Source organism: Mus caroli, unplaced genomic scaffold (assembly GCF_978045245.1).
Source record: "Mus caroli unplaced genomic scaffold, Mus_caroli_1 scaffold_2, whole genome shotgun sequence".
NCBI classification, from domain to species: domain Eukaryota; kingdom Metazoa; phylum Chordata; class Mammalia; order Rodentia; family Muridae; genus Mus; species Mus caroli.
In genome coordinates this window covers 15,482,094-15,505,235 of record NW_028227257.1, presented here as the reverse complement: position 1 = coordinate 15,505,235, position 23,142 = coordinate 15,482,094, and the positions used below count along the sequence as shown (strand labels likewise).

General features: G+C 49.3%; 1 protein-coding gene across 2 annotated transcripts; it reads right to left on the bottom strand.

Moving 5' to 3' along the window:
• Positions 1 to 4,521: 4,521 nt before the first annotated feature.
• Positions 4,522 to 22,892, bottom strand: Tomm34 (translocase of outer mitochondrial membrane 34). 2 transcript variants are annotated; one of them, XM_021149653.2, is made up of 7 exons: positions 22,651 to 22,892; positions 18,264 to 18,363; positions 16,799 to 16,951; positions 11,622 to 11,791; positions 9,439 to 9,586; positions 5,674 to 5,800; positions 4,522 to 5,483 (listed from the first exon to the last, which is right to left on the bottom strand). In XM_021149653.2, exons 1-7 carry the CDS (start codon positions 22,775 to 22,777, stop codon positions 5,379 to 5,381), a joined length of 930 nt encoding a protein of 309 aa, XP_021005312.1. In that variant the 5' UTR covers positions 22,778 to 22,892; the 3' UTR covers positions 4,522 to 5,378. The 2 variants fall into 2 exon arrangements, with proteins under 2 accessions (XP_021005312.1, XP_021005303.1); XM_021149644.3 differs by lacking the exon at positions 22,651 to 22,892 and adding an exon at positions 22,207 to 22,619.
• Positions 22,893 to 23,142: the final 250 nt, after the last annotated feature.

The following is a 23,142-nucleotide window of genomic DNA, read 5'->3' as shown; positions in this document are numbered from 1 at the left end:
CCATGACTTTCAGGCCTGAGGGCCAACCACTGGCGACCGGGTCTAGCTTGGTGGACAGGGAGGCCACCGGCCGCTTCCAGGGCCCCAGAGTCTGAGTCAGGACTCCGCAGGCTACTGGAGCCCGCGCATCAACGTATAGGGTGAAAGGCTTAGTCCAATCTGGCAAGGCCAAAGCAGGGGCTGCAAGCAGAGCAGTCTGGAGCTTTTAATTTGGTGAGGAGATCCCTTCCGAGTAGGGGGGCCAGGCACTCAGGAAGGACAAGGAAGGAGTGAGAGTCTCTGTCCTCCTGGAGGTCTTCTGGCCCTGTTGCCCAGGTACCCTTACTGTCCTGTCTCTGACTTTCCTTTACCTACGACTGCGGCCAAAATCTTAGTCAAGTTTCTTTCCTGGCGACGCCGATTCTCTCTCTCTCTCTCTCTCTCTCTCTCTCTCTCTCTCTCTCTCTCTCTCAGGATACACTTTCTAATCCTGAAGTCCCTCCAACCTCTGCAACTTTCTCTTAACACCAGAGGCAGACTGACCCATGGAAGCCATGGCTACAGCTGCTTGCTGTCCCTCCGAGGAGGGATCAAACGGGGTAGATCTCCTATCAGCCTCCATCAGCCGTTCTAAGGAAACGAAGGGCGGCTCCCCTGGACCCTGAAGAACCTCTCTTACCTTGGCCAAATGGGTGGGGCGCTGTGCGGCCCCCTTGAGCCCCGCCACTAGAGTCCGGCGGGAGACTGTGGGATGCTCCCTACCTTCCGCAGGGTTGAAATCCCAGTTGGGGCGGGCCAAGGGAAAAGGCGTGTCTACAAGGTTGGGGACATGAGTGGACGTCCCGTCTGTTCCCGGGACATTCTGGCCTCCAACAGGATCCTCTCTCTCCTCCATGGTGAAGCGGACCTGCAAGAGTTGCTGGCAATCATCCCAACTGGGCTGGTGTGAACACAGGGGTAGGGATGGCCTGAGGAAGGAGAGGTGGAGGAACAGGTAAAGGGTAAGGGGGTGGCTGTGCCTCCGTCAACGGATCATCATCGATCTCGGGATAGATCCGTGGGGGAGCTGAGGGACCGGTTGGCTGCTGATTTGGTTTGGGTTGTGATGTAACTCAAGGAGCCCAGTCCAGCCCGAGGGATTTTCTGAAAAAGCATGATTAGTTTTGTTGGGGCCTGGGGGAGGGCCTCCAACATCCGTACGGAGGGTCAAGGCAATCGGAACAGGGAAAGGGTAGGTAAAGCGGTGTCGGTGGCTCCATCCATTCATAATCATCGATCTCGTAATAGATCCGTGGGGGAGCTGAGGGACCGGTCGGCTGCTGATTTGGTCTTGGTTGTGATGTAACGACAGCGTCCAGCACCGGAGGAGTCAAGGATATCCAGGGTTGCACCCAGGGTGGAGGATTCTGGACCAGATCCTGCCAAACAAGGATGTAGGGGAGGACCTGGTCCAGATCTTCCCCTGGTCTCTGAAAAAGAAGCTGCTTTACAGCGTAGATAATGGGTAAATCAAACGATCCGTCTTGCGGCCAGCCGACGCCCAATTTCGGCCATTCGGATGAACAAAAAGTCCGCCACCGTCCCTTTTTTACTTCAACAGCCAAACTACGAGCACTACTCTTAACGTCCGCCCAATGATCTAAAGTCAGAGTCAAAGGCGTTGTCACAGCCTGTCCCATTTCTATCACACTGACAATGAAGTCAATCACAAACACAATCACAGAAAGAGACAAAACAAAACTGCGACCGCACCAGATTTTCAGACAGAATATAGACACAGAACCGAGACGAAACAGAGAAACTCACCTCCACGTGGGTCTAGGACCCCTGGGTGGTCGCGCAGATCCCGGGAGAGCCCACAAATGAAGGACCCCCCGAAGGGAGACCCTCACTGCAGTCTCGGGAATAGCGCGCACCCAGCCAGGCACTGAGACCGAACCTACTGTACTCACAGGAGGAAGACTATTAACAGCGAGAAGACGGGACAAGAGGTCCAACCAGCAAGTGGGGCCGAGACATACACCACACAGGGGTAGAGGAGAATGATCCCAACCCTATTTTTCATCGGGCTTATGAAGGCAAAAACCACAAACAAGGGGGAGGATGGGGGAGGAGTTAGGAGTCTAGGGGTGGATATTTACTTCAAGGCACCTGGGACATTGAAACATTCTGTGGGTGTTTTTCTCAAAAGTTCGGGGTAGTGAGGCCACCTGGCCAGGGGGCGGAGCCCAGGGTGATAAGTTCATGATGTCTGGGCAGTCAGTATTTTTCTATTCTTCACAGGGAAACCCTTGATGCACAGGGAGATCACAGGACAGCCAGGCCTGGCCACACAGAGAAACCCTGTCTCCAAACCCACCCAAAAAATCCAGTTTCATGGCCATTTATGAGCTGAGGAGTACAACTCCCTGAGGCATGCTGGGACTTGTAGTTCCGCCCTAGGCTTGGCTCTCAGGGCCCGGCAGGGACTGGGAGGATTTTTAGGGGGCTTTGGGGGGCTCTCGTGGGTGCTGACATCACTTTTCCAGCACTGCCCTCTGTAGCACTCTAAGCTCAGGTTGATCCACTCCACTACCGCTGCTGCTCTTGGTGATCCTCCCATGGGACTGGCATCTCCAGTACACTGGGGTGTTCCACTCCAACGGGGCTTCACCAATGGCCTCTCGTGGGCTCTCTTCAGGGTGCCAAGCCTCACATCCTTTGCATGACCCCTTCAGTCGTGGGCCATCAACTACAGCGAGTCTTCACCTTCCCCAGTGGCCTTCCCTGGCCTCTCACAGTGCTAAGCCTCAGCTTCTCTCCATGATCCCTTCATTCCTTCATGAGCAGCACCACCTGAGTGACTCTTACAACATCACCAAGTCCAGCCGCAGCATGAGGTACAACCTTGGGTATCTCTGGAGCACGGCTTCTTTGTGCTCCCAGAAATCAATGTCCAGAAGATTTCACCTCAGTGTTGCTGGTCTCATCTTAATCACTGCTCAATCCTTAGCTCCCGCTCACCACCATCAATTTTCCCAGTAGCTTCTTCCATTTGTAACTTTAGAGCCTAGCTTACCACTTTCATTATGCCCTCCTGCCCCTCTCTTCCCAAATGTTCTACACACACACACATTTATAGATAAATCTAGATTCCGCATATAAGCAAGCAAGCAGTATTGTTTAACACCATCCCCAGCTCCATCCACTTTCCTGCAAAGAATGCCATTCTTTAAGGCTGTATAGAACTCTGTGTGGGCCAGAGATAATCCACCAGGTGATGTTGCTCGCCACAGAAACCTGGTGACCTGAATTTGACCCCTGAAACTCATGTGAAGATGGAGAAACAACTCCACAAAGGTGTCCTCTCATGTCCACACGTAGCACACACAGGCTACTAAGAGACTTTCCACTCATGGCGTGCGCACATCTTAGCCATTCGACTGCTGGTGGTTAGTTATGCCGATTCCTGACCTTGGCTTGGGAATGCCAAGTCTCTAGCACGTGCTTCCTGGAGATCCTACTGGTTAGATAGCTAAGGAGTGGTAACCTTATAGTTATGGGATGGGTATGGGTTTTGAGACAGGTTCCATGAATGAAGCTCAAGGACTATGGGTACCTTTTGAGGCCCCTCTATACTGATTCCACAGTTGGCAGCTTCTGCCTTTACTTTATGTGGTGCCAGGGCTTGAACCCAGGGCCTTGTGTATGCTAGGCAAATGCTCTACCACTGAGCTACACCCCCCAACTCTTAGGTTTTTCTTCTGAATTCAGTTCAAGCTCTCCTTTCTAGGGGACTTTCACCCTTCCACTGTGCAAACTTCATGGAGGCAGACAAGACACCTGGCTGCTGATTTTCCCTTCATTATGCCTAAAGCAGCCGCTTTACCCTTAACTATCTGATCCACTTCTTGTCTTCACAGGGCCATTTTTCAGAGAGCAGGGACTGCATATAGTCATCCCACTTCTCTTGGACTATACACAACGCTTGGGCTGTTCTAAAAGTTCATTTAATAAATAGATCAGTGTCTAAGAACCAGTAGCTTTTTCTTTCATAGATCATTCCATATCTTTTTTTTTTGGTTTTTCGAGACAGGGTTTCTCTGTGTAGCCCTGGCTGTCCTAGAACGCCTGCCTCTGCCTCCCAAGTGCTGGGATTAAAGGTGTGTGCCACCATGCCCAGCTTTTTTTTTTTTTTTTTTTTTTTTGATCATCCCATATCTTATTCAGGAAATATTTAAAATTTGAATACTTCTTTTACAGGGCTGAAAATCAGTAGTACAAAAAAGTATGTGTAGCTGGGCATGGTGGTGCACGCCTTTAATCCCAGCACTCGGGAGGCAGAGGCAGGCGGATTTCTGAGTTCAAGGCCAGCCTGGTCTACAAGTGAGTTCCAGCCAGCCAGGGCTACACAGAGAAACCCTATCTCGAAAAATCAAAAAAGTATGTGTAAGATTTAGCTTGCCTTTGCTTCCTGTCTTGTGTGTTATAGTCAGTTGTTACCATGACCAAGTTGCAGGAGCAAACCCGAGAAGGCATAAACAAATGCGTCAGAGCCAGCTGTATAGAAGAAAACCTTTTAATGCAACAGCAACACACACTTCAATAAAATCAGTTCAATTAACTTCAACAGATTAACAAAACAAAACAAAGGAGCCCGAGGGGCTGCTGCTATGGGGGAAAAGGTTAAGTCCCTGCTCAGACTGGAGGGACATTAATCTCAAGGAGGCCTCTCTCCCCAAGGCAGGAGGAATCTGGGCTCTCTGAACATCGTAGGTAGCTCAGACAGAAGGCAACAACACCGAGCCTCCAAGGGTTAGGCTCTGCCTTCCCACAAAGGGCCTGGACTAAAGGCACTGGGGCTCAACACAGGACACTGTGCCAAGGACAGGGTGCAGACAGCAGCTGTCTCCTCGGGGAGATGGCAGCCTTGGAGAACCAGCTCAACAGGCCGCTGTGGCTGCGGACGAGCAAGCACTTCTAGCCCGTCAGCACTCAGGTGAACTGCAGAGCTATGGCGGGAGAGGAAGCCACAGGCACCCAGTCTGTGCATATCTGGGTCAGGGACAGTTGCCAAGGACTATGTTGACAAGGGCCAGGCAGAAGCAAGCGAATGAGGCCAGGGCTGTTGGCGTCACGCTTTTTTTTAAATTAAAAACAAAACAAAAACCTCTAGTGGGGACCTTTCTGGAAAAAAGAAAAAAAAAAAAAAAAAAGAAAGAGTCCTGTGCTTGTCTGTAATGGACTTAATCTGAACAAGTAAAATGTGTCAGGTGGAAGGCTGCTACCTCTCCAAGGAGTCAAAGTGGGGTTGATTTTGCACTCCCTTGGCGGCATGCTGGGTATTGGGGGGCAGATGCAAGGGAGGCCCTAGCTTCTCTGGGAAGGTCAAGTACAGGGTTCCTGTTGCCCTCTATGGTTTAGTTCATGTTCTGGTTAACTTCCTGCCGTAACTTCTGTGCAGGGCCATTCCTGGGTTCAATTTGTAGGAGGCTGCTGATATCCGCAAGGCTGGACTTATAGTCCTATAAAGAGAAAGAGAGTTGGGGAGGGGACCTAGAGGACACGAAAACGGGGGTGGGGAATGGATGGACAGACAGACGACAGCTGCTGATGCAAGATCATGGAGCTTTCCCAGGGCTTGGGAGAAGGAACACAGGAGTTGGCGCCTGCAGAAAGCTCTAGCTAGGCCTGGGTGTCTGGGGGAATCTTTACCTTGAGTGCCTTGTAGGCTTGAGCCCGTCTGTAAAACGCCTTTACATTCTTCCCATCCAGCTTGAGGGCTTCTGTGCAGTCCTTTACTGCCTCCTTGTACTGCTTCAGGACCAGGTGACAGAGCGCTCTGATGCAGAAAGACCATGACAGAAGTTCAGTCACTTGTGGACCCCCCAGCCCTCCTCCCCCAGCAAGCCTGAGGCAGCTGGGGAATGACCTGATTTGCTAAACACCTGCTCTGTGCTGTAGCTCTATACCTTCAATCATCTCAGTTCTCCCACCTCTTGACACTGTTTGTGTGCATGTGACCACTACATGTTCTGGTGCCCATGGAGGACAGAAGGTGTTGGAACCTCTGGAGCTGGAGGTGGCTCTAAGCCACCATGTAGTACTGAGAACTGGAACCAGTTCCCTGGAGCAGCCAGTCCTGTTAACTGATGAGCCATTTCTCCAGTTCCCTACCTTTTCCTACAGATGCAAAGGCTATGAGAAACTTTCCACAGTTGGCTCTGTACCAGTCTGCACACACCTCGAGCCTGACCCTGCACAATACCACCACTCATCACTCTGCATCAGGTTCTTTAAGCAAAGAAAAGATTCCCAAAACCTTCCCCTCAACAGACGGAAAAAAGCAAACGCATGCATATTAACTACTAATTAACACTCATCAGGGGTAGAGTGTGAAGATGGCACCTCAGGGGTAGAGTGTGAAGATGGCATCTCAGGGGTAGAGTGTGAAGATGGCACCTCAGGGGTAGAGTGTGAAGATGGCACCTCAGGGGTAGAGTGTGAAGATGGCACCTCAGGGGTAGAGTGTGAAGATGGCATCTCAGGGGTAGAGTGTGAAGATGGCATCTCAGGGGTAGAGTGTGAAGATGGCACCTCAGGGGTAGAGTGTGAAGATGGCACCTCAGGGGTAGAGTGTGAAGATGGCACCTCAGGGGTAGAGTGTGAAGATGGCACCTCAGGGGTAGAGTGTGAAGATGGCACCTCAGGGGTAGAGTGTGAAGATGGCACCTCAGGGGTAGAGTGTGAAGATGGCACCTCAGGGGTAGAGTGTGAAGATGGCACCTCAGGGGTAGAGTGTGAAGATGGCACCTCAGGGGTAGAGTGTGAAGATGGCACCTCAGGGGTAAAGTGTGAAGATGGCATCTCAGGGGTAGAGTGTGAAGATGGCATCTCAGGGGTAGAGTGTGAAGATGGCACCTCAGGGGTAGAGTGTGAAGATGGAAGCAATCACTCTGGAGCACAGCAACAACAAGATGGAGCCTATGCTAAGCACGGGGTAGGGCCCCAGCATCATGTAACTACTGGAGAATCCAGAGGTGGATGGATGGGGGTTCAAGGTACTTTGAAATTCCTTATAATAAAATGTGGAAAATACTGTGTATTTACATCATTCAAGTCTTATGACCAGAGGGAAGCCTTTCAGCCCCACCCACTCATCTTCCCTCACTGCTGAGTGGATGAGAGCACTCAATGGTTAGACATGGCATGATCTGCTTTAGCTATTCCTGCTCTGCTGTGTTTTCACTGCTTCCATGTGCAGTACAGACTGCTGCAGTGAGGATCAAGAGACCCTGACAGCTCAAATTCCGACGGGATTACCAGGCACTCTGAAGAACTTACCAAGAGCTTCTTTTCCTATAATTTTATCAATCCTGGGTCTCAAATTTTAACTTCTGTTAAGATGAAAGGAAATGGTAGCTAATGTACTTAGTTTTTCCTTTGCTCCTTAGTTTCTATAAACATGAAAAGCACAGGCCTTTCCCTATTATAAAAGTAAAGTTATCCACTTTATCTTTAATAACTTCTGTAGGGTTCTCTCCTTCCACTGCATGGCAATCAGCTCACATATTCTGCAACTGTTTTGGTTTTTCATTTGAAATTGTACTCTTCTAAGAGTTTATTTTAGAATAAAGAGAGGAAGAATTTGTTTTAACTTTGACCCCACCAACACAATGTTATTTATTGAATGATAGTTTTTATCCCCATATTTTACTATAAACTAAATGTTGTGCTGTCTGGGTTCTTCCTGACAAACTCTGGAATCATCATCATGACTTAAAAACAAACAAGACACAAACCTAAGGCAGGCTGGGTGTGCAGGTCAGGAGCAAGGCCTGCCTAACATGCACGAGACCCTCAGTATGGTGCCCAGCGCTGCACTGCCCATAGCCCCACCCCTCCCAAGGGTAAGGCTATCATTTAAATGAGCAGGAGGGAGAGGAACACTGTGTGGCCCAGACACATCCGCTTAAAAATAGTGTTTCAACAAAAATGCTCCCAAGATATGGTAAAAATACTTTGTACCACCTCCCGGGATCACGGTTCCCACGGCTCATGTACTACCTCCCAGGAAGATGGTTCCCACAGCTCACTCAAGAAAGTTGCCTCAGACCCTGCACAAGGAGGTCAGTGTGTGGACACTGGAAACATGCTTTACCTTTACGTTTTCTTCAATTAAAAAGAACACTGTCTATGTGTGTGCATGATATGTTTATGTGGGTGCATAGGCCACGGCACACAGGTGGACTTTCCTTCCCACCTTTATTAAATGTGGGCTCTGGGGCTCAGAACTCAGGTTGCCAGACTCCTGTGGCAACCAACTTTACCTGGTAAGTCAGCCCACTGGCCTGAAACACATTGTATCTTCAAAGTTGTTATGAAGGGACAATGAACTTCTATCAGATCAAAAAGATTTATTGTTTGTGTGCCTGCGTGTGTTTACGCGCGCTACCTGTATGCAGGCAGGTGTCTGGACAGACCAGAAGAGGACACGGTCCTCAGGAATGAAAGTTACAGGTGTGACCTGCTTAATACAGTGCTTGCTGGGAATGGAACCTGGGTTCTCACGTGAGTGGCCATGTGCTTCACTCTCAGCCCTCTCTCCAGCTCCGAGATGTCCTAACTAGACTACTGAGCACACATGGGTAGCAAGTGTGTGGATTACACACAGCCTCCTGTTGACTGGATCAAGCCTCTGACAAGAAACTACTCGATTTCACAGGAGCAGATTCCAGATTTGTTATTACCATTTCAGTGGCTGGTCAGAGCTCAGACAGACCTTGATTGTCTCAACTTGACCCAGTAATACACGCTGCCTGTCACTGACACTTGTGAGCATCGGTAATACACGCTCCCTATAGCTGACACTGTGAGCATCAGTAATACACACTGCCTATCGCTGACACTTGTGAGCATCAGTGTAGAGCAGAGTTCCCCACAGCAGGGAAGATGCCCTGGACTTTATTCTCAGGGTTTCCCAACAGCAGTTCCTGATGCAGGGCTGGCTACAGGCCCACAGATCTGCACTAAGCCAGACAACAGCACTGTTCCCTCCTGTTCCAGCCAGACAGCCAGACCTGTTCCTAACCTTAACCCCACTTCCTGGACAGAACTGTCAGAAACAGGTGAGTTAAAGCAGCCATAGGACGGACAGCAGGGGAGAAAGTCTGTGTTGACACTGCAAGCTTAACCTTTGGGATAAAATCTAGGATAATGAAAGACTTTCCTTTAGCATCTCTTTACGTCTCCACCCTTTTAAACCTTGATTGCAGTCTTGGGGTGGGTGGGAATGCACACAGTAGGACCCGAATCCCTTGATAGTCAGGAGTCTGTGCAGGCAAGGAAGTACACTGCGCTACAGCCCGACCCCCAGGACCCATGGTGGGCAAGTGTTCTCCCACTGAGCTACATCCCAACCTTCAGAGAGTCAAATGCTCTCAAGTCCCCAAAACCAGTGGCTGCGCAGAAAGAAGATACCTGTTGCTGTATGTGGCAGACTCCAGGCTACTACACAAGAGGCTCTCACTGTACTTCTCAATAGCTTTCTTATGGTTGCCCTTCTTTACAAGGTCATTGCCTTCTTCCTTCAGAGCTTTGGCTCTCTCCACATCCCCAGCAGAAGGCACTAGACACAAATTCAGAAGAGGAAAAAACCATGGATCAGGTGCTCACAGGAGATCAATGACATCTCCTCAGCATCACCCCTTCCAAGTCAGGGCCTGACTGGGCGCTGCGGAGCTTTCTTCCTGACTACCGAGTCCCCTAATTAATGCCTTCTAGTCAATTAAAGGTTTGCATTAGCAGAGGATGGAGACTTAGAAACACACACATGATAAAAAGCAAGCTAGGTTTCCTCATGGTACTGACACTGGGTAGCTGGAATGACCCACTTAACTTCAGTACCTCCGTCTTTTCCCTCAGTGCAAAGGGCTAAGTTAAGGTCAGAGCTGAGAAAAAGAAACAAATGGGAGAGCAGCCTACAAGCTCCCTGAGGAGAGGCTGAGAACAGGAAGGCTTGGCTTCTGGGTTTCAGGAAACGCTGAAGAGGGCTTGCTCTGTTTTGTGTTTAGCCTGCAAGTATCTACTTTTACCTGCCATATGTAGTGTCACTCCAGCCCTTAGGGGAGAGAGCAGAGAACAAGGGGAACCCAAGGTGCCCCACCATAGTGTTTTACAGTCCTTCACTCACTCACTCGCTCACTCTATCTAGTCTAATCTAGTGTAATCTAATCTATGGCTACAATAGCATCTATAAGCAACTAGCCGTGGAGCCTCATTTAAACAAACAAGTCCCCGATAGAGCCTTTCATGGCTTGGCTGCTTTCCCCGCAACAGTCTACTTCTGAGATTTGTCTGTGTGAATATGTGGAGCTGTAGTTGATACATTTTCACTTCCAAAATTCCAGGAAAGATTTGTCCCCTGTCCTGTTTGTGGTGACCTGGGTAATTTCTAGTTTTGGTTTGCTATTATCCAACACTGTGCAGCGAGCACTCCTGCACACACGAACATGAGTCCTTGGAAGGAGCCCAGTAGGTGGATGTATGCACTCAGTGCTCCCTGGGCTCTGCAATGCCCCTCTCGGTAGTCCTCGGTAGTCTCAGTACCCATGTAGCTCCTTTTCCAGCTCCTTCCTATTGTCTCTGCCTCCAAGTTTCCTCCCTAATGACCTCATCCTTTAAGGTCCAGTCAAGACATTACCTTTAGCACCTGCCCGTGTTTAAACTTCCCAAACACTAACCATTCCATGGCACTTGCTTTTCCTCCGTATACTTTAAATCACTGTCTCCATGACCCAGTTGCTCACTAGACCAGAACTCCCTCAGGGTCCAGTTCTGTCCTCTGTGCTCCACTGGTTAGCACAGAGCTTGTTAACACATGGCTCAGTGACTTCAAAGAACAAAGAACAGTCAGGTACCCTGAGCCATCTAGTTTATTAGCATGCTGCAATCTCCTTCTAAGGAAGAATGGAAAACGACGACCAGGCTCACACATGGGTACATAGGCAGTTTCCTGCCAAAACCTGTAATGAGTGCCCTCTCCTTCACTCATTGATAAAAAGCCTGTGCACTTCCCTGTGCGTCTCGACTGATGCTCGATAGCCCGGGTCAGCTCTCCCGGAGCATCCGTGGGAGCTTCCCGGCACTCGCTCTCCTGCTATGCTTGCCCGGCTCTGCTCCTGCTCTCCCTCACCCTTCTCTGTTACGCAGGGCATATGTTCTCTAGCTATAGATCACTTTCTGGTTATGGGGATGGCCAGATGGTCCCAGGGGGAGGAGGCTGAAAGTTACAAAATGTCAGTTCATGGTCATAGGAGCCTGTGACCAATGACACTGGGAAAACACAGGCTAAGATATGGGGGAGGGGAATACCTTAATTTAACTATTGAGTTGAGGGGTGGGTAAAGTGGGGTGGGGGTTCTGGCACTACACATGTAACTGTGAGCCAATACATTTCCTCTGTTATTCTGCCATGTTGGAACCCAATCACTGTAAGCAACAAGAGCTAGGACTTGTGCCTATGTGCCAGGCTGGGACATTCATATCCCATGTACAACTGAAGCCTTACACTAATGATGTCACCTCATCTCCATAGGAGACAAATGAGGAAATGAGGTCAGTTTCTGGAAGGCTGCTCTAAGTTTAGCCCCAGCGTAGCTCACCTCTGCTCTTCGTAGCTGTGGCTTCTTTGGATTTGGTTTTAGCTGTCTCTTTGTGGTTCTCTGAAGGCAAGGAATTCCATCTCTTTTGGGCTGAAACAGGCACCACAGGGATAGGGGGCAGCTTCAGGCGCCACTCAGGTCCCAGGGAGTCCATGAGAGCTCTGGTTATTCTGGAAGGCAAGGATGAAGTACAGGTGTCTAGCTAGGTCAAGCTGTTCCTCTCTCACACCCGAGGAGTGGAGGCCCCTTTACAAGGTCAGAACATCTCCCCACCCCCACCCCAAGCTCTAAACGAGGCACGGGAATCTGCTGTCTTATCAACTCTTTCTCAGATCCAACACCACAGGGGCACTTCACTTAGCATGGTTGCTACATGTGAAATTTTATCTATTTATTTATTTAGGTTTTTCGAGACAGGGTTTCTCTGTATAGCCCTGGCTGTCCTAGAACTCACTTTGTAGACCAGGCTGGCATGTGAAATTTTATTAATTTATTTATTTAGGTTTTTCGAGACAGGGTTTCTCTGTATAGCCCTGGCTGTCCTAGAACTCACTTTGTAGACCAGGCTGGCATGTGAAATTTTATTAATTTATTTATTTAGGTTTTTCGAGACAGGGTTTCTCTGTATAGCCCTGGCTGTCCTAGAACTCAACTTTGTAGACCAGGCTGGCCTCGAACTCAGAAATCTGCCTGTCTCTGCCTCCCAAGTGCTGGGATTAAAGGAGTGTGCCACTACCGCCCGGCGTGAAATTTTATTTACTTTTTTGGATATTTTCTTTATTTACATTTCAAATGTCCCCTTTCCTGGTTTCTCCTCTGGAAAACACTCTTCCCCTATCCCCTTTCACCTGCTCGCCAACCCACCCACACCCGCTTCCTGGCCCTGACATTCCCCTACACTGGGGCATAGAGCCTTCACAGGACAAAGGGCCTCTCCCCACATTGATGTCCAACAATGCCATCCTCTGCTGCATATGCAACTGGAGCCATGAGTTCCACCATGTGTGCTCTTTGGTTGGTGGTTTTAGTCCCTGGGAGCTCTGGGGGGTATTGGCTAGTTCATATTGTTGTTCCTCCTATGGGGCTGCAAACCCCTTCAGCTCTTTAGGTCATTTTCTCTAGCTCCTCCATTGGGGACACTATGCTCAGTCCAATGGGTGACTGTGAGCATCCACTTCTGTATTTGTCAGGCACTGGCAGAGCCTCTCAGGAGACAGCTCTATCAGGCTCCTGTCAGGAAGCTCTTGTTGGCATTCTCAACAGTGTCTGGGTGTGGTGGTTGTTTTGGGGATGGATCCCCAGGCAAGGCAGTCTCTGGATGGCCTTTCCTTCAGTCTCTGTTCCACACTTTGTCTCTGTAACTCCTTCCAGGGGTGTTTTGTTCCCCCCTTCTAAGATGGATAGAAGTATCCACACTATGGTCTTCTTGAGTTTCTTGTGGCTTGTGAATTGTACCTTGCGTATTCCGAGCTTCTGGGCGCTACATTTGAATTTTAAAGTGTTCTGCCACTGGTTAAGGATAAACTTTGCACCTTCAAGAAGAAATCCCATTTTCAAAAACGTATTTTCCCAATAAAAGTAGTTCAAAGCAATCTAACGCTTGTCATTTCCTCGTCGTTCATCTTCAGTGCCAATCTTAGCTCACTCAGCAATCTTTAACACTTTAGGGGTTCCAACTTGCAGGCTAACGTGGCCTGTGATCCCCAGTAGTCTCCCTCCTCTGCATTTGAATTTATTTCATGTTACATCCACTCCTGATCCTTGGAGTGGCTGTGTGGCTCAGCGACAGTGTTTGCCTAACATGTGCAATGCACTAGGTTTGATTCCCCAGCACTGCAAAAACAAACCGACCCTATGGACACATCCTGCTTCTGTGTCACTCCCTCTTCCATTTTCCACTCCTCCCGAGATCCCGCTAAGTCCTCCTTATTTCACTTCTCAGCTTAAGACGGTGCTCTCAGCCCATGTGGCCATGCTGCTAGTGGAGTTCCAGCACCGAGTTCACCACCTGGTGCCGACAGGCAAGCACGTGCACACGAGTGAAGGAAGCTCCTACAGCTACATTCCCCGGTTACAAGAGGAGAAACCAGACTAAAAGTACATCATAGTCACAGCCTTTCACTTGGCTTTGGAGAGGTTCTCCTGCCTGGCCCAGCTATACCAAGTCTCCTTAGCCCGAGTCCCTAATGTGGTTTTTTTTTTTTTTTTTTTTTTTTTTTTTTTTTGAGACAGGGTTTCTCTGTATAGCTCTGGCTGTCCTGGAACTCACTTTGTAGACCAGGCTGGCCTCGAACTCAGAAATCCGCCTGCCTCTGCCTCCTGAGTGCTGGGATTAAAGGCGTGCTGTGGAGAGCTGTGCAGCGAGCAATCGCTGTGGAGAGCCGTGCGTGCTGCGAGCAATTGCCATTATAAGATGGCGCTGGCCTCCGCTGTGCCTAACTAGTAAACAAGCCTTGTACGCAGGTGCGAGAGTGAACTCACTCCTAGTCACTGCCCATTCTCGGGCGTAATAGTGGGGTGATGGGCAAGCAACAAATCAGGAGCTGACAAGCCACATCAGGTGCTGAAACGCCATGGCTGAGGGCTATATAAGCGACTCCATTTTCTGGGGTCAGGGTCTTCCCTCTTGAAGAAGCAATAAAGCTTTTGCTGCAGAAGATTCCGGTTGTCCCGAGTGTGTTCTTGCCGGTGGGAACAAAAGCTCGGGATAGCGTGCGCCACCACGCCCGGCCCTAATGTGTTTTAAAGCATTCTTCCTATACCCCAGATAAAAGTCTACCTGCCTGTGTGCTTGATGACTACTCTTGATTATTGGGCCTGGGAGAACACTTGTTATTCTTACAGAGGATATGGGTTTGGTTCCCAGGACGCACATGGCTTTCAACCATCTATAATTCAAGTTCCAGGGCATTCCACATGCTCCTTTGACCTCTAAGGGCACCAGGAATGCACATAGCACACATACACACAGGCAAAGTACTCATAAAACCCCAAACAAACCCTCAACTGTCGGCCTGATGAGATCCAGACCTACCACAGAAACAGCAGTCTGCGGGAGCCAGGGAGGGAGGAAGAGCCACTCACGCCCTCAATTTGGGTCCTGGACTGTTTACAATGGAGAAGTCGGCTGAGCATCGCATTGACCCTGCTTCCTAAATGCAGATGCGATGTGGTGGAGATAGTTGCCTCAAACTCCTGCTGCCTGCCATGACAGAATGCATCAGCTAACCGTGGATCCAAACAAACTAGTATCCTTTAAGCTGTGCTCCTGGCAGAGCACACAGAGCTCTGCGTCCTAGCCCTGGCTCCTTCGGGGACCTCACCTGGGCAGGCTTTTTCCTTCCTGTTTTTTTTTTTCCCCTGAGTGACTCCAGACTGAAATCCCTTCAACTCTGCTCACCTATTAAAGGCCCTGGGCACCCCTTACTACTCTTCTGCAGCTAAACCCCTGCCTCCCTTCCTAATGACCTAACTACCTTTTGAATGGCCATCTGCGTCTGAGCTCACTGAATTGCTTCTCTCAGCTTCACTTGTGACTTCACTAGGAAACACTTTACGGCCCCTTCTTCGCAGCCAGGTGAACACCTTCCTTCTGTGCTGGTGCTCCATGTAACACTGCACACTGCACTGACTACACTGATCCTGTGTAACAAGGACTGCTACTCCCTCCAGCTAAGAGCTGTGCAGGGACAGGACTTACACCTCAATCAGCAGCCCAGGTCCGTGTAAAGCCTGGCACACAACTGGTGGCCTTTGGTGAATGACTTCAAAGAGAAAACTGGATGTTAAAATCAACCAAGAAACCAGACATAGACCACATTCTGCTATTAGTTTGGCTATGACCTTTTAGCAGCCCACATGAAGGGGAATCATGATGAAATACACAAAGAAGGGTTATTTGAGAGAAAAACCAGCCATGGCTCAAAAGACTGGAAAGATGTTTTCACATTTGAGTGTGTCCACCTGCGTGCCGTGACTGTGGATGTATCAGATCACTTTAGAGCTAGCGCTACAGGTGGTTGTGAGTTGCCCAATGTAGATGCTGAGAGTTCTGAACTCAGGTTCCCTGCCAAAGCAGTAAGCACTCCTAACTGCTGCGCCATCTCTTCTGCTTTAGGAACATAATCCATAACCTGTCAAACACAGCAGCAGAGTCAGTCTCCGTATATACTTTGTTGAACGTATCCATTAAGTCGGCCCATAATCTGGGCTCCCACGACTGTGGGAGCAAGGAGGCTACTTTTGCTGTGATATCAGTGACTGCACAGTTGAAGAGGGACACAAAGGCTTCTGTGACATCCCCTACCCAACTCCCCAAAAAGAGCTCTTACCAAGTGTGCTAAGGATGCTGCGGTGTAGCTCTGGCAGGGATGTGGGAGGGGAAGGGCTCAGTTCCATCTCAGGGACAGGCCACTGAGAGTCTGACAACGCGCCAGTGAGATACAGATAACACAAAGTAGACTTTCTGTTCTCTATTTTTAAAAAATGCTTACTTTTCCCCAATGGAGGAGCTAGAGAAAGAACCCAAGGAGCTGAAGGGGTCTGCAACCCTATAGGTGGAACAACGATATGAACTAACCAGTACCCCCTCAGAGCTTGTGTCTCTAGCTGCATATGTAGCAGAAGATGGCCAAGTTGGCCATCAATGGGAAGGGAGGCCTCTTGGTCTTGCAAACTTTATATGCCCCAGTACAGGGGAACGTCAGGGCCAAGAAGTGGGAGTGGGTGGGTAGGGGAGCAGGGCGGGGTAGGGTATACGGGACTTTCGGGATAGTATTTGAAATGTAAATGAAGAAAATATCTAATAAAAAATTGAAAAAAAAATCTTACTTGTTTTTTGGGGTGGGGTGTTCACATGGGCAGGGGACTTACATGGAAGGATTGGGAAGTGGGTGTTATCTGGATGCATGATGTAAAATTCTCAGAGAATCAATACAAATTTTATGTTGAGCCGGGCGTGGTGGTGCACGCCTTTAATCCCAAAACTCAGGAGGCAGAGACAGGTGGATTTCTGAGTTCGAGGCCAGCCTGGTCTACAAAGAGAGTTCCAGGACAGAGAAACCCTGTCTCAAAAACAAACAAAAAAAACATCCCCACCCCCCAGCTCCCCAAAAATAACCAAACCAAACCAAACCAGTCCTGACTCCATGAGGAAGTTCTGCACACACTGGGCTTACCTGTTGATGCCTTCCAGGGCAGATGCCACACTGTTATCGATCTGCAGCACAGTCTTATAGTCAACGTAGGCCAGGGCGTACTTCTCCAGGGCTTCATATGCAGATGCTCTGCGCAGCAAGGGCTTGATGCTGAAGGGGACCAAGGCCAGCGCGCTAGAACGGGAGGTTAAAAACGTTAGGCCAACAGGTTTCCCCAACAGTGCAGTGATTCAGTCAGTCATCTGGAGCAGTCAGCATATCAGAATTACTTCTGGTAAAAAGACAGCAGCTCTAGAATAGGTAGGGAATTCTCAACTTAGAATGAACTGGGAAAGGAAAGAAGGCAGAGGAACACTAATGAGATGTGCGTGCACATGAATCTATCTTTCTACCCTGTCCTCTTTCTTGCCCAGATGAAGAACAGGGGCCTCAGTTTCATGTGTCTATGTGTCCACACTGTGGCCCAGAAGTAATAAACAAGCCTAGGGTTGAGTCTGCATTCTGTCCACGCTACCACTAGCAACGGGACCCCAGGCAGGCACTTTATCATCCCAGTCGTTGTCACCTGGGTTCTGTCCTGGGAAGAAGGGTAAACTTACCACCACAGTGAACACCCTGTGAAAGAGAAAAGAAAGTAGCACAGGCTCCACGAGCATGCCTCTCCTTACTCCTTCCATGCATGTACAGCAACATCACACGTAGGGTTAGCCACAGATGTATGCTAGTTTAGCCAAGATGAAAAAAGGCTAGCCCGGGGGGTGAGGGTGGGGGGAGGGCTGGAGGGATGGCTCAGTGGTTAAGAGCACTGACTGCTCATCCAAAGGTCCTGAGTTCAAATCCCAGCAACCACATGGTGGCTCACAACCATCTGTAATGAGACCTGATGCCTCTTCTGGAGTGTCTGAAGACAGCTACAGTGTACTTATATATAGGAAGAACGAGACAGGAGAAACCACTCAGTGCCCTGTACACCTGATTACTGACAGACTGTCTTTTCTTCCTTCCTCTTCGCCCCCACCCCCTTTTTTGAGGTAGGGCCTCACTATGTAGCCCTGGCTGGTCTGGAATTCATGATACAGAACAGACTAGCCTTCATCTCACAAGGATCTGCCTGCCTCTGCCTACTGGACACTGGGATTAAAGATGTGCTCCACCCTCTCTTTGCTTCTTAGACTACCTGTTAGCATCTATTAACCCCCTTTCTTCTTTCCTCTCACACTATCATCCCAGGAAAACACCCGAGCATGTCTGTCACTGTGACTGCGTCTCACCTCATGTGCCAAGTCACAGAGATGTTATAGTCTACTTCTAACTTCCCATCATACACCATTAAAGAAGCAGTGAGCCCAAATTCCAAAGACAAGGAGTCTGTCATTCTAAGTGGCCTATCTGTAAAAAGAGAGAGAGGCGGGATTCTCCCCGAGGAGAAGCCTGGCTTGCTCTTCAGTAACCCTCAGGTATTCCAGAGGCTCCCTGGGCCACTTACGAAGTGCAATCTTTGATGCAATCTGTGCAGTTCCCATCCTTCAAGTAGCACGCTGCACGGTTGGAGTACAGAACACTTTCTTCTTCGGGGTCTGCAGAACCTGCCCAGATGGAGGCAGGAAGAGCAAGATCATGAGTTGGGAAATAGATGTCAGAGGGTGTAGAGATGCACTTCATATTCGGAGCTTTCTAGGCTTTGGGAAAAGGCAGCAGAATCTTGTAGCCTAACCAGGCTTATATATCATGTAGGGTAACACATTTACCATTCCTATCACCACAGTGGGGAAGTCTAGATTTCTGCCATTCACAGGAAACTAAGCATCCATCATCACTTATTTTAGCACTGAACTTGGTACCAGATAAAAATATAAACATAAGGCAGCTGGTTTCTGCCTGAGAGAAAACCCTGTTGTAATTACTTGGGTGCGTGGCTAACTTATCACAGAAAGCACAGGGCCTCAATAGAGAAAGGAAAAGGACGATAACAAATGCCTCAACGAGGGGGTAACTCAGAGTCAGAGGGAAATGCAAGCAGTTAAGTCAGAAAAACCTTTACCAGAAAAATATAACTGAGCCAGGTCTGCCAGAACTATGGGCACCTCAATGGAGAAATGTGAACAACCCCATAACGTTTCTCATTAGTCACTTCTCTAAAGTCAATGTTCTTACCCAGGCACAGAAGCTCAGACCTCTCACTCTGACTGTAATCACTTTCATTTCTTAAAACTTACTGTGTGTGTGTGCGTGCTTGTGCTCCTGCGTGCAAGCTCACATGCAGAAGGAATGCGTATGGAGGTAAGAAGACAGCTTGAGCAGGGCATGGTGGTGCATGCCTTTAGTCCCAGAACTCGGGAGGCAGAAGCAGGCGGATTTCTGAGTTTGAGGCCAGCCTGGTCTACAGAGTGAGTTCCAGGACAGCCAGGGCTACACAGAGAAACCCTGTCTCGAAAAACCAAAAAAAAAAAAAAAAAAAAAGAAGACAGCTTGAGGGAGTCAGTTCTCTCCTTCTACCATGTGGGCCCTAGGAACTCAGCAAGTGCCTTTGCCTGCTGAGGAGAACCCTGATTTTCACTTTTTGGAGAATTTCATTAACCCCCTCCTCTAACTTCCCCTAGGCTCACTTCTGCCTCCACACTCTTCAACTCTGTACTTTCCGTTAACCCCCGTCTTCATTTTAAAGATATTCTCAACTACATTTTACTCACTAGCATGGGTCCTAAAATACAAGACAGCAAACACAGAACATAAGAAAACAGTGTGGACCAAGTAACTCCTAGGTATATAGACTAAAGGTCTTCCTGAAATATTTGATTTTAACATTATTTTCATAGCTTATGCTTAACATGACATTCAGCATCCACCATTTTATCAAAATCAGTTGTTCCCACCTCCACTCACCTTCGAGTGAGGTCCCACCACCTTTTCCAGGTTGCCCTTGAACTAGCAATTTTCCTGCCTCAGTCTCCCAAAGTACTGGAGCTACAAGACTTCATGTCGTCATAGTTTCTCCCCTTACCCATCCGCCCACCTCCTTTAAAAACAAAAAAACCAAACAACAAAACTTAAAACAAATTGCTGGTATGGTGGCACATCTTTAGCCTCAGCAGTCCCAAGGCAGGGGCAGGCAGAGTTCCATCTTCTGTGCAGAAGGCTAGCTTTGACCTTTTGACAACCTATCTCCTGAGTGCTGGGACATCAAGTGGACACCTCCACACCCTTTCCTAGGGAGCAAGGCTTCACTGTGTAGCACTAAGGGGCCTGGAAGCCACTCCATACATCAGGCTGGCCTCAATTTTGCTTTTGAAATGGCTAAAGCTCCATCCATCCTCATTTTTGTCCCTGGAGGCCAGCACAATGCTCACAAGCCCTGCCCACTTTAGTGCGTTAGTGCGTATCATTAACACATAAGGAACTGGACCACTAAAGTGTTCCCCAAGGGGCATCACACAGCCTATCCTTTTGCACTTGCTTCAGGAAGTAGGATACCATGTTGACACTTGATATCCTTCATTCAATACTAACAATGAGTAATAAACACAATAAATTTATACTTCTTTTATTCTTCTCTTGGGCCAGAAAATACAGAGTAAGTTGAATAGTCCTTGCCAGTACTGAAAGGTTCTAGTTAATGGTCCTACAAAATCCACTCAACTCTTCTGAGTACTTGAGTGCATGTATATTTGAAGGTTTCAAGTCTCAGACTTGCTACACGGCTTCCCTGTGCTCCTTAGAGCGGAGAAATCTGATCTGAGAAGCCAAGAGAATTACCCCCATAATCACACTGAAAATCCGTAGAAAGGACAGAAATAAAATCTGGCAAATTTAAACAGCAGGGCTGTTTAATTCTAGTGGTCTCAGAACAAATCCACACAAAAGCATAGCTTCTGGCCTTTTACTCAGGGAAGGGGGCTGAGAAGGAAACAGCCACCTTAGTGTCCCCAGCAACTTCAAGATGTGGGACTGACATAGTGGGAGGAGCCTAAGAAGGTTTCCAGAGAAAACAACAGGGTGTGTGTGTGTGTGTGTACACCCACGAATAGCTTCAACCCATAAAAGGTCTAAAAAGGAGGATTTATGAATTAGTCTAGCTAATGATTAAAAATTTGGACTCAGGGGGCTGGAGAGATGGTTTAGGGGTTTAAAGCATGTACTGATCTTGCAGAAGGCCAGAGTGTAATTTCCAGCACCCATGTGAGGCAGTGCACAACACCTGTAACTCCAGCTCCATGGGGATGCCACCTCTCGCACATTAACCCCACCCCATGACCACAAATAAAACCGGACTCAGAAATCAGATGGCTATATTCAAATTCTGGGTCTAACAATCTTCACTGTGTCATCCTAGGAAGGCAATGAATTCTTTGGGATTCCTCATCTACAGGTTGATCTGGTCATAGTGAAGATAAACAAAAATAACATCCAGCACAGAAAACCATGCAACAAACGCTGGTCAAGAAAATGACAATGAGGGCTGGTGAGATGGCTCAGCGGGTAAGAGCACTGACTGCTCTTCCAGAGGTTATGAGTTCAAATCCCAGCAACCACATGGTGGCTCACAACCATCCTTAATGAGATCTGACACCCTCTTCTGGAATGTCTGAAGACAGCTACAGTGTACTTACATATAATAGTAAATAAATCTTAAAAAAAGAAAATGAGAATGAAGACTCAGAGAAAGTGGGACTCAAGGCTGTCTTCATGTCAAAGCTTCTGGAACTTTGGGCAAAGGTTAGGAACATTGTTAATATGCTGTTCTTTTGTTTAAAACTCTTCCAATTAGGGGATAAAATCCCAACTCTTTGGAGGGTTTAAAGCACCAACACAATTAAGGTTTTGTGTACTTCCTGTCTTAAATAGTCTCATTAATAGCTTATGCTGCTTAGTGTATCTGATGGTTCTCCGCACCTGGCATGCATTAGACACTCAACTTCTCAGAGACATCTCAAATATCTCTTAGAAGTCGCCCATGACTTCCTTTCTAAAGGATCCAACCTTATCACATTACTCTGTATTAATAGTTCTAATCTCAGAGGTCTCCTTTACTTAGAAATGTAAGACAACTGGCCCCAGGAAGTTCTATCCTTGAAAGGACCCCATCTTGCCAGCCACATTCAGTCAATATACAAAAGTCAACTGAATTTTAAAATGAATACATGAGGGGCGAACAGGTGCGTTATATATAACTCAAGGGTCAGAGGGAGGCCTGAATAATTTAGGATACAATCCAATAGGGCAGCTAAAAAGCAGGCATAAACAGCCAAGTAAAATTTCTCATAGGATGCTAAAGTGGGGAAGATGCGGGGGCGTGGTGGGAGAGGCTGGTGCGGCAGATGGCCCGGGGAAAAGAAAGACCCAGAGGACAGGATCAACACTTAGTCCAGGGCGCCGATGCGGGTGCAGGACGCCTGCAGGCCCGGAGGGTAAACGGGGGAGCGGGTTCCTACCTCGCGCCTGCAGCAGTCGCAGCGCGCGCTCGTACAGCGCCGAAGCCTCGGCGTACTGGCCGTTGCGGAAACTCTGGTTGCCGGCAGCGCGGAGCTCTTCCACAGAGTCTGAGAGTTTGGGGGCCATCCCGGGAGGCCGGCAAACAGGGACCACCTCCGTTCCCCGCTGAGGAGTGCGCAACAGCTTCCGGGTGGAAGCAGCGGATGCGTGCCCTTAAGGCCCGCAGCCGACTGGCCTGGGGGGTGGGGGGTGGTGATGGTAGACGGGGTCGCGGCTAGGCGGCCAGGGTCGGAAAGAAGCGCGGGATGAAGCCCTGGGAGGGCCTGGTGCGGCGGCTGGACGCGGGGAAAGGAAAGCCAGGGAGGCTGGGCCAACGGGAGGCCCGGTGTGGGGATGCGGGTGGAGGACGCAGGCCCGGAGGGAAACGTGGGGCGGGTTCCTACCTCGCGCCTGCAGCAGCCGCAGTGCGCGCTCGTACAGCGCCGAGGCCTCGCCGTACTGGCCATTGCGGAAGTTCTGGTTGCCGGCAGCGCGGAGCTGTTCCACGGAATCCGAGACTTTGGGGGCCATCCCGGGCGGGCTGGGAAACAGGGAGCAACGCACTTCCCAGCTAGGTGGTGCGCAACAGCTTCCACCCGGAAGCTACGGCTGCGTGCCTTTAAGGCCCACTGTGGACCAGACCTGAGGGGCGGGGCCAGACGGGGCGGAGCTAGGTGGCCGGGGCGGGCGGAAGAGTGGGCTCAAGCCCTTAGCTAGGTCTGGCCTCTCTTCCTTGTCCAGGGGTGGGGCCAGGGAAGGGCGGAGCTAAGAGGGTCGGAGGCGGGGACGTTGAGAAACAGGGCCTTTAGCGTATGCTCTGTCTGGAACTCGTGATCAACAAGTTTGAAGATGGTGGCTGGCACTCCAGTGCTGAGGCGACAGGTTGAATCACCGAA

Coding starts and splice junctions, on each gene's coding strand:
- Tomm34 (XM_021149653.2), bottom strand. CDS start 22,777: ATGGCCCCCAAAGTCTCGGATTCCGTGGAACAGCTCCGCGCTGCCGGC. Junction 16,952..18,263: donor TGCATCAAAGATTGCACTTC/GTAAGTGGCCCA, acceptor CTCCCGTTCTAG/CGCGCTGGCCTTGGTCCCCT. Junction 5,801..9,438: donor TCTGCCACATACAGCAACAG/GTATCTTCTTTC, acceptor TTTCTGCATCAG/AGCGCTCTGTCACCTGGTCC.